The sequence below is a fragment of the Coregonus lavaretus genome (genome assembly GCF_964263955.1).
Source record: "Coregonus lavaretus genome assembly, chromosome: 30".
In the NCBI taxonomy this organism is placed as follows: Eukaryota; Metazoa; Chordata; class Actinopteri; order Salmoniformes; family Salmonidae; genus Coregonus; species Coregonus lavaretus.
In genome coordinates this window covers 15,936,685-15,947,534 of record NC_140017.1, presented here as the reverse complement: position 1 = coordinate 15,947,534, position 10,850 = coordinate 15,936,685, and the positions used below count along the sequence as shown (strand labels likewise).

The 10,850-nt window shown below is 41.8% G+C and overlaps 1 protein-coding gene across 1 annotated transcript; it reads left to right on the top strand.

Annotated features, from left to right (window-relative positions):
* The first annotated feature begins 9,000 nt into the window (after positions 1–9,000).
* On the top strand, positions 9,001–10,463 carry LOC311105667 (RING-box protein 2-like). The gene is made up of 3 exons (XM_084147882.1): positions 9,001–9,248; positions 9,755–9,802; positions 10,257–10,463. Exons 1-3 carry the CDS (start codon positions 9,074–9,076, stop codon positions 10,373–10,375), a joined length of 342 nt encoding a protein of 113 aa, XP_084004008.1. The 5' UTR covers positions 9,001–9,073; the 3' UTR covers positions 10,376–10,463.
* The last annotated feature ends 387 nt before the right edge of the window (positions 10,464–10,850 follow it).

The window sequence follows — 10,850 nt, the reverse complement described above, 5'->3', positions numbered from 1 at the left end:
GCTTCAAATGGCCCCGCCCGTTTTTTGGGCGATTTCAGTCAGGTTGAAAATCGCCCAGAAGTCTCTCATAGCCTGTCATGTAAAATCTATTTTTTTCAAATTTCAAAGCTTTCAATACATTCTCTATGGGTGTCTGTGGGCATGCACTTACGCGCTTTCGTCATACGTGACGTAACGTTGAACGTAACTAAGACAATGGCGGCTAACAGCGTCTATGTTGCGACCTGCAGTGTGGCGTTATTTTATGTTTTTAATTTGTAGACTTAGTTTACAAACATTCTGCAAACATTCTGCTTTGGACTGATCTTCGGTTTTGGACTGATCTTGTTGATCGTGTACATACCCGCTACGAACGGACTAAATAATGAAAACGCTGCTGGCAGCGGAATCCCAATACAGCTGGGATACTTGGCTGGATGACAGAGTCCCGGACAGAGAGGTGGAGCCGGCCGGCTTCACCCTGGTCAGAGCGGACCGCGATCCTGGTAAGAGAGCGACTCTGTACCCCGACATTGAACTGCTTTCTGTGTCATTGAACCTTACTATTGTTGATAAAACAAGTTTACTGGAGAACGGAGACCAAGTAGAGACTTTTGGACAAGGTGGATAATTGTATAATATAAGGCAGTTTATTCAGAGGTAAAGATATCTGGAATCGCGTGCACGGACCCGTTCGTCAAACTCGTAGGGAGTTTATCAGAAGAGCCCCTAAACATTGTGTGCTGACATTTTATACAATAAAATGAAGTAGGTTGAATCTAGTAGTTCTGATCTTCTGATTGGTCCTGATGAGTTGGGCGAGGTCACCTCCAGGCTAGTGTCACTGTTGCATTGGCTCTGAGTCGGGTTCTCTGTCTTCAGATGTTCAGCCTAAGAGAAGAGGATTTGTGTGTGTGTGTGTGTGTTTGTTATCAGTGTGTGTGTGTGTGTGTGTGTGTGTGTGTGTGTGTGTGTTTGTTATCAGTGATGATGTGTGTGTGTGTGTGTGTGTGTGTGTGTGTTTATCAGTGATGATGTGTGTGTGTGTGTGTGTGTGTGTGTGTGTGTGTGGGTGTGTGTGTGTGTGTCCTCAGGGCAAGAACTCGTGAGTTGGAAGAACTGAGAGACCTATGGCGTGGGTGTTATCCTTAGCCACCTGCTGACAAGGCTGACAAGATAGGACTCTTGTTCATTGTATTGAATACAAAGGCCCAACACAAAATGGGTCATGCACAAGATTTTAGTCAGACCAAGCTATAACATTATATATTTACTACGACAGTACATTCAACCAAAAGCTAATATAACAAAGGCATCAGAGATTATTTATAATCTGTCACAGAAACTGGAATCCATCTCCCCAGATCAGTCAATAAATGCTTCTGGTATTGACTTATATGCTGCCCCTGTCTTCATGTTGTTGCTGGACATATCTTTTTTAAAATGTGTGTAGGTCACCTAAATCATCAGAAAAATTGCCCCTCCTGAGAATTTTTTCAGGAGCCGCCACTGCCTACAGCACACATTTTTGTTGTAGCCTCGGACAAGCGCACAAGTTTGTTACGGGGCTATACAACAGAAATCTGTGCTGGATTAGGGCCTAATGAATTTATTTCAATTTACTGATTTCCTCATATGAACTGTAACTCAGTTAAATCTTTGAAATTGTTGCATGTTGCGTTTATATTTTTGTTCAGTATAAAATAACTTTTTTTTGCAGGACATAACATATACAAAATGGAAGATGTTGTACACAGTTTTCGGGGACCTGTTTTAGCTTGTGAGCACTACTTTTTTACCCCTTTTCATGATATACAATTGGTAGTTACAGTCTTGCCCCATCGCTGCAACTCCCGTACGGACTTGGGAGAGGTGAAGGTCGAGAGCAATGCGTCCCCCGAAACATGACCATGCCAAGCCACACTGCTTCTTGACACACTGCTCGCTTAACTCGGAAGCCAGCTGCACCAAAGTGTCGGAGGAAACACCATACAACTGGCGACGTGTCAGCGTGCATGCACCCGGCCCGCCACAGGAGTCACTAGAGCGCGATGGGACAAGGACATCCCGGCCGGCCAAACCCTCCCCTAACCCGGACGACGCTGGGCCAATTGCGCGCCGCCTCATGGGTCTCCTGGTCGCGGCACAGCCTGGGATCAAACCCGGGTCTGTAGTGATGCATCAAGCACTGCAATGCAGTGCCTTAGACCACTGCGCCACTCGGGAGTGCCCCGTGAGCGCTACTTTCTAAACTACTGGTTGAAATGATATAAAACCTTTATAATACATCTTTATGTGAAGGAGAGAGGCTTCACTACAGGAACTGTCTGTCACTCTTTTGTCCACTTCATGATACTTTTTTTCTCTCGAGGATGACCCGGTTGTGCTCTGTTGCTTATGTTATTTTTTTCTTCAATAGAGAAATAGCATGCAAATATATCCCATGACAGAGAGGTTTTGTGTAAACAGTTCTCATGTGTTCTGAGGAGTTTGAAGCCACTGCATCCTGTTCCCTGCCCCTCCTCCGGAAAGCAGCGGGATCATCCTTAAATCCTCTTGAATCCTATCCAAACAAACCAACCCAGGTCTTTTGGCTGTTCCTCATTTTCCTCATCTGGAGAAATCCAGAGGAACAAAACAACAGCATCATTCAGGGTCTTGCTTGAAGACCTTAACTTTTTAACTGTATAATTTTGTTTCCCACCTCCACCCTTCCACCCCACTCTGCAATCATCTGCATCTCCACACCAGGTGCACTCCTCTGTGCTCCAAGAACACTTAAACCAATTTACCTCCACTCCCCTCTAGTGTTCTTACAGGACATCAAATGTCTGGTATGTTCTTGTTGCAATCCAGCTAGATTTTTTCCTTCCAACAGCAGGAGATTAAGCGTTCTCAGGGCACTCATAGCATGCTCTGCAAATAACCCCTATTCCCAGAGCATTTCTCCAATGTGTTATTTCTTATGGCCCCAGCTGCAGCATATGGATAGGAGCCCCTTTGCCCTTCCAGTCTCCAAAGTGCCCTTTTCGGTGGTGGTATAATTTCACCAAAAATGTATGTTGTTTTTTTAAATAAAAAAGTTGTCGTTAAATTCTCATCTATGCTTCAGAACCAAAAAGTTGAGTGTCTTGATTGTTGACCAATGACCGTTCATCAGCATTGGGTGCGCATATCCAGATTAGTGACCAGAAATAACTTGTTTGCCTGCCAAAAACAGAGTAGGCCTACGTTTATCATCCATATACAATACAGTTTAGCAATCTACTACTGACATCTTGCCAGAACAATAGGCTACCGAGCGATTTGATTGATCATTTTCATTTTTCAGATAGGCCTAGTTTGGGTGGCTACTGGCTATATGTCGAAAGATAAGCAGCTGTAACATCCCACTGCCTTTAATATTATGTGATGAAGATGTAAAATATTTGGGGAATAACAGGGTTACTCAGCTGGCAATGAGCACTGCAGGCAGGCTGCCCTCTAAAGCGATAGAGCGATGCAGACAGAAAACATGCTTTCAATCCGATCCTGCAACCTCCACTACAAGCAGTAGGCCATATGATTTTTTTGCTCTGGACTCCAGAGAAGTGACATGATAGGCCTACACTGAGTGTACAAAACATTAAGAACACCTGCTCTTTTCATGACATAGACTGACCAGGTGAATCAAGGTGAAAGCTATGATCCCATATTGATGTCACTTGTTAAATCCACTTCAATCAGTGTAGAGGAAGGAGACAGGTTAAAGAAGGATGTTTAAGCCTGGAGACAATTGAGACATGGATTGTGTATGTGTGCCATTCAGAGGGTGAAATGGGCAAGGCAAGAAATGTAAGTGCCTTTATATGGGGTATGGTAGTAGGTGCCAAGCGCACCTGTTTGTGTCAAGAACTGCAACGCTGCTGGGTTTTTCCACGCTCAACAGTTTCCTGTGTGTATCAAGAATGGTCCACCACCCAAAGGACATCCAGCCAACTTAACACAACTGTGGGAAGCATTGGGGGGGTGCAACTCAATATTAGGAAGGTGTTCCTAATGTTTGGTATACTCATTGTAAATCTCCAGTTAATATTGTCTGCTAACATGAATGACTTTCAGCTCCCAATGCAGGTGTTAAACGCAGTTTATATCTTGCGTTTTGAAAATGTATCACCGTTTATGGCTGTAATGACAGGCTACATTTGCTCAGCAATTGTGTATGCATGTTCACGTGTGCACATTTTTTACAACTCCTTTTTTGGGGTCGCGGGTCAAAACATTTGAAAACCACTGGGATATGTGTTGGTCATTGTTAATAAGTGCAGCATTTATTATTTTTTCTCATCAGATTGTGCTGCTTTCCCCTCTTCTTGTAATAATTGCAAGAAGAGTCTGTGACCCGGGTTGCAGATATTTTTTTTGGGGGGGTTACCTTTTTATAGTTTGTGCACATGCCCCCCCAAAAGGTATCTGCATGGCCCTGTTCTGCTGTGACACATTTGTATTGTGTTGCTGGTATTTACATTGTTCTGTAAGCGTGATTGAAACTGATATTGTACACATGTTAAATCTTTAGATTCTGGGCTGGTTTACCAGACCCAGATTAAGGAAATGTCTGGACTAAAAAGCCATTTGAATGATTCTCCAAGACATAGGCTTAATCTGGGTATGGAAAACCGGCACTAGATCTGGCAGTAATTCAGTTATGCCCTATAAATAACGGTCTGCTGCTATTCTTCTTTGCAGTGGTGGAAAAAGTACTAAATTGTCATACTTGAGTAAAAGTAAATGCTATACACAAAATTCCTTATATTAAGCATACCAGATGGCATGATTTTCTAGTTGTTTTTTTTTTTACCGACAGCCATGGGCACACTCCAACACTCAGACATAATTTACAAACGCAGTATGTGTTTAGTGAGTCCGCCAGATGAGGCAGTAGGGATGACAACTCATTGTTTTTATAGGTGCGTGAATTGGAACATATTGTTGTCCTGCATTAGCATTCGAAATGTAACGAGTACTTTTGGGTGTCAGGGAAAATGCATGCGAGTAAAAAGTACATATTTTCTTTAGGAATGTAATGGAGTAAAATAAGTACAAGTTATAAAAGATATATATATATAAATAGTAAAGTACAGATACCCAAAAAGTATTTTTTCTTAGTTACTTTACACCACTGCTTCTTTGTTAACCCCAGGCTGGTTGTGTTCTCAAGTCACCTGAAAGAACTGGACCTTACTGAGAACGACATTGGGGATATTGGAGGGAAACTGTTTCTAGACGCTTTTAAAGAGAGGAAAGAAGGTAAGGCTACAGCTGACTGGCTGATGAGCTGACCAATCACCTGGTAAAATGGAGTGGACTGGATTTAGTTCTCCAGCAACAATATTCTAAATACTGTGAGCATGCGTTGGGTGGAGTCTCTTCAGTGTAACATTTTGATAGGTCTCTCCAGTTAGCCTGCCTGATTTCTCACAGTGTGTTGTATTTTGTATTATGCCCTGGCTTTCCCTAGCTAAACTGCATCCTTTAAAAGTCAGTCACCCCTCGAATGCGCACCAACACATTTGCTGCCATTTCAAATATTGCCATGGAAATTAAATATTTGAAAAAGAAACATCACATTTACATACATTTTTTTTACATTTTTAGTTATTTAGCAGACGCTCTTATCCAGAGCGACTTACAGTTAGTGAATACATATATTTTTTTATACTGGCCCCCCGTGGGAATCGAACCCACAACCCTGGCGTTGCAAACGCCATGCTCTATCAACTGAGCTACATCCCTGCCGGCCATTCCCTCCCCTACCTTGGACGACGCTGGGCCAATTGTGCGCCGCCCATGAGTCTCCCGGTCGCGGCCGGCGGCGACAGAGCCTGGATTCGAACCAGGATCTCTAGTGGCACAGTTAGCTATCACAACAATGTATAATCTACATATAGTGCCTTCAGAAAGTATTCACACCCCTTGACCCTTTCAACTTTTTGTTGTTACAAACTGAATTTAAAATTGATAAAATTTAGATTTTTTTGTCAAAGTGGAATGATGTTTTCTGAATTTATTTTAAATGAATACAAAATGAAAAGCTGAAATGCCTCGAGTCGATAAGTATTCAACACCTTTTTCATGGCAAGCCTAAATAAGTTCAGTAGTAAAAATGTGCTTAACAAGTCACATAAGTTGTATGGACTAACTCTGTGTGCAATAATAGTGTTTAATATGATTTTTGAATGACTACCTCATCTCTGTACCCCACACATACAATTATCTGTAAGGTCCTGCAATCGAAGCAGTGAATTTCAAACACAGATTCAACCACAAAGAAAGGCACCTATTGATAGATGGGTAAAAATAAAATAATGAATATCCCTTTGAGCATGGTGATGTTATTCATTACACTTCGGATGGTGTATCAATACACCCAGTCACTACAAAGATACAGGCGTCCTTCCTAACTCAGTTGGCGGAGAGGAAGGAAACCGCTCAGGAATTTCACTATGAGGCCAATGGTGACTTTAAAACAGTTACTGAGTTGAATGGCTCTGATGGGTGAAAACTGAGGATGGATCAACAACATTGTAGTTATTACTCCACAATACTAACCTATTTGACAGAGTGAAAAGAAGGAAGCCTGTACAGAATACAAATATTCCAAAACATGCATCCTGTTTGCAAAAAGGCACTAAAGAAATACTGCAAAGAATGTGGCAAAGCAAGTGTTCTGTTTGGGGCAAATCCAATACAACACATAACTCTCCATATTTTCAAGCATATTGGTGGTGGCTGCATCATGTTATAGGTATGCTTGTAATCGTTAAGCGAAGGGGAGTTTTTCAGGATAAAAAAACCCCAGAATGGACCTAAGCTGTCATGCCTGCTCCACCTCCCCCTCCTCGGTGCTCGAGGGCGCCAGGCTGCCCATCATTACGCACACCTGTCACCATCATTGCTCGCATCAGCGCTTCATTGGACTCACATGGACTTCATCACTGTTTAATTACCTCCCCTATGTCTGTCTGTTCCTCAGTTGTGATCCCTGTGTCAGCATTAATGTCGTTATGTTTCCCCTGTCCAGACGCTGTCCGTGTTTTGTTTCATGTCTGTATATATTAAATCCTCGTCCTGTACTTGCTTCCTGTCTCCCAGCGTCTGTCCTCACAAAGCACAGGCAAGATCCAAGAGGAAAACCTGGTTCAGTCTGATTTCCACCAGACACTGGGAGTTGAATTCACTTTTCAGCCAAATCTACACTAAAGTTGCTTACCAAGAAGAAAATGAATGTTCCTGAGGGGCCGAGTAACAGTTGATTTAAAACTGCTCAAAAATCTATGGCAAGACCTGAAAAGGGTTGTCTAGCAATAATCAACAACCAATTTGACAGAGCTTGAAGAATTTTTACAAGAATAATGGGGACATTTTGCACAATCCAGGTGTGGAAAAGCTCTTAGAGACTTACCTAGTTAGTTAGTTATTTTTTTTACAAATGTTTAAGAAATTCTGCGACTTTGACATTATGAATATTTTGTGTAGATCGTTGACAAAATTACATTTAAATTGATTTGAATCCCACTGTAACAAAACAAAAGTTGGTAAAAGTCAAGGGGTGTGAATACTTTCTGAAGGCACTGTATTTTTTAGATATGGTTACTTCTATGTAGTTTCAAATAAATGTTTGGAGAGGCCTTTGCAACAATCTGACAATCAGCCCTACAGAATATACAATACCGAACAGCACAGACAAATGACTTAATTCATGTCTCCTCATCATATCAGATGTGTTTTGCACTCTATTGTTTCTTCCATCCACAAAATTGACATCCAGAGAAACATGAACACTCCTTTAATATGTTTGTCTATATAGTATTTGACTCACTTAGTTTCTAACCCAACTTACCCACATGCTCAGAAAATGCTACAGGTGTGAACCCCATGTTCATCAAACAGTTTATTTGTATTACCCTCTCACTAGTAGGATGTGAGTACACGTACACCATGTTTTAAATAAACATTACATACCATGTACTTTTATAGTTATTTATTATTTATTCTAGGCTAAAAGCAAATGAATGAGTGAAACTCTGTGGGAAGAAGTCCATCGAGCGGTCTCAAGAGACCGAGGCAACAGGAAACTTCAACAGCACAGTGCATGACAGATTGATTGAGTAGAGGACTTGGAGGATGGTGGGGTGTGATTGCCTCAAAAGTATACAATCCTGTGAACCCAAGACCTGACTCAGCTGTACATCAATATTCCTAGTCATGCTATGTTTTGGAAAATAATAAATTGTCTTATGGCATGCACTGTACATACATTTTATGTGCATCAGGCTGGAGTTTTTTGGAATGAGATTACAGTTTTGATTGCCTTCTGTCAATGTTTTTCCTTCATTAGGACCTTGCATAGATAAACTAGGTTATTGGAAATACTTTTCCTGTTGCGCTACAGTGATTTTGAAAGCCAGCATTCCCTGATGAAATAGTTTTGTTATTTCATACATATGGCTTATACATATATCATTTCACATAAGAGAGAGAGAGAACACCACTGAGATCAAAACAGAGATGAGTGTATGAATAATTTGAGAACTGTGGTTAGATTTCATTGAATTGTCTCAATGGTGTCCAAACATCTGTATTGAATTTTGAGAAAGTGTGGATACAGTATGCTCTGCCAAATAAGCAATATATATTACTTAAAAGTTGAGTGCCATTATTAGTTTAACTGTCAGCAGTACTAAATTCATAGCAAAAGTAAAACTGAGCAACAGTAGCCATACAGTATATAAAAAACAAAAGACACACACAGCAAAATAGCCATAACAGAAGGGTGCACAATACACAATAAGATCACCTGATACCTTTTCTTAGCTACGTGAGGAGACCTACAGTGAAATATTTTACTTTCTGTCACAGTAAGCTACCTTTTAATATTTGGCTCCGCCATCTGTTCGTTTGGCAGTACTGCAGATGTGTTTTAGCGCACGAGCGCCCCCTGGTTTGTTTGCTCTGCTGGGCTGGCTACAAAATCCTAGCTAAATGCTAACACCACGGTATAGCTAGCTAGGTTCTTTCGTCCATTTTGTTTTGCTGTTAGCTAGCTTATTCTATGGCAGAGATGGAAGACAGTGAAGAGCCGGGTTTTGTTCACTCTCACAGCTCTACTTCTGGGTCAAAATCGAGCAGTGACAAGATGTTTTCTCTCAAGAAATGGAATGCTGTGGCAATGTGGAGCTGGGATGTGGAGTGCGATACATGCGCCATTTGTAGGGTCCAAGTTATGGGTAAGTTTGTTTGAATCCGTGATTTAGCTAGCTAGGCAGCTAACTAGTTACAGTGGTACACCCATAGCCAACTCTTGATGCGCATTAAGCTACTGTTAGCTAACAACAACAAACTAAATACAGTAGCTTAGTGGTCAGACAGTCACCTAAGCTGATTAAAAGATGATCATCATCATGAGCAGACAGACTGAGAATGCTTCCTAGTTGGATAGCTTTGCTTGCTAGCTCGTAACTAACTATCAAATAGACAACCAACGTTAGCTAGCTACCGTTTCGTAGTTAATATAGCTAACGTTAGGAGGTTAACGTTAGAATTCTGAAAACATAGCTCAAGTCATTGTAAGGAATCAAGTTAGTTACAGTAACTAGCTAACCTCGCCTGGGAGGACAGAATTGCTAGACAGCAGTATCAGTCCATTTGTCACCATGCAGGAATTGTCAGCGACAGCTGTACACCAGTTTAGCTAGTTAGCAAAGTTTCCTTGATATGTACCTTCTCTCCGCAGATGCATGCTTGCGGTGTCAGGCTGAAAATAAACAAGAGGACTGTGTCGGTAAGCCACTTTAAACGTCTTAGCCCAACATTGATATAGCCCCAAAGACACCAGACAGTATAGTTTGGTGTTATCAGACCAGCGGTCGGTATGACCCTGGACGTACATGGGTCTGCTCCAGTGTTTGGGGGAAACCTGGATACTCATTTTATAGATCCTCAACCTGTCAACAAACCCTGACTGGTCTCACAGCAGGAGATGTGCATGTGACAGATATACCTGGGTACCTAGTCTGGTATATGGGGTTAAAATTGGATAAAGCCAGGGTATCTAAACCTTGGTAAAGCAGAGTTTGTGTCCTGTGTATGCATTAGGATAGAAATGTTGGTTGTGTGTGTACCACCATGGTGCTTTACCATGTATTCTGCTCTTCTGCTGACATGGTGAATTTGAAAATACCATGTAGCACACCATTTCATAGTGTGCTTCTGTCTCCCCTCTCTCTCTTTCACAGTGGTATGGGGAGAGTGCAACCACTCTTTCCACAATTGCTGCATGTCTCTCTGGGTGAAGCAGAACAATCGCTGTCCACTGTGCCAGCAGGACTGGGTCGTGCAGAGAATCGGCAAATGAAGTCCCTCTAACGTTCCCATCCTTACACTGCAAGTTTGGACAGGAGACCGGAACCTTCTATGTACATGACTGGGCATGCTGCTGTCATTCCTTTGACGTTACGATCTAGAATGAATGGCCAATATCCTGGTGAAGACGTCCTTGCCCCACTGTTTGATGGAAACGTCAACAGGTGCAGGGCAATGCTGAAGAACTGAGGATAGGTGCTGCGCTTTGTGTCATTGTTAACTTTGTTGTGTCATCCAATATGTTTTTGTGAGAGAAAGTTAGTTATTAAAATAAATATTTTAAGCATAGCTTTATTTCTTCCTTAAGCATTTTAATGTGATGTGTTATGGTTGCATCCCCTCAGAAGTCTGAACTCAGACCATGAGGTGTCTGCCTTCCTTGCTACCCGTAAGAGCCCATTTCATACTTCACCTACTAATCAAGGGAATGTTTATAGAATATCTGCTATTGCCTCTGCATCATGTGT

Coding starts and splice junctions, on each gene's coding strand:
- LOC311105667 (XM_084147882.1), top strand. CDS start 9,074: ATGGCAGAGATGGAAGACAGTGAAGAGCCGGGTTTTGTTCACTCTCAC. Junction 9,249..9,754: donor TTGTAGGGTCCAAGTTATGG/GTAAGTTTGTTT, acceptor TTCTCTCCGCAG/ATGCATGCTTGCGGTGTCAG. Junction 9,803..10,256: donor TAAACAAGAGGACTGTGTCG/GTAAGCCACTTT, acceptor TCTCTTTCACAG/TGGTATGGGGAGAGTGCAAC.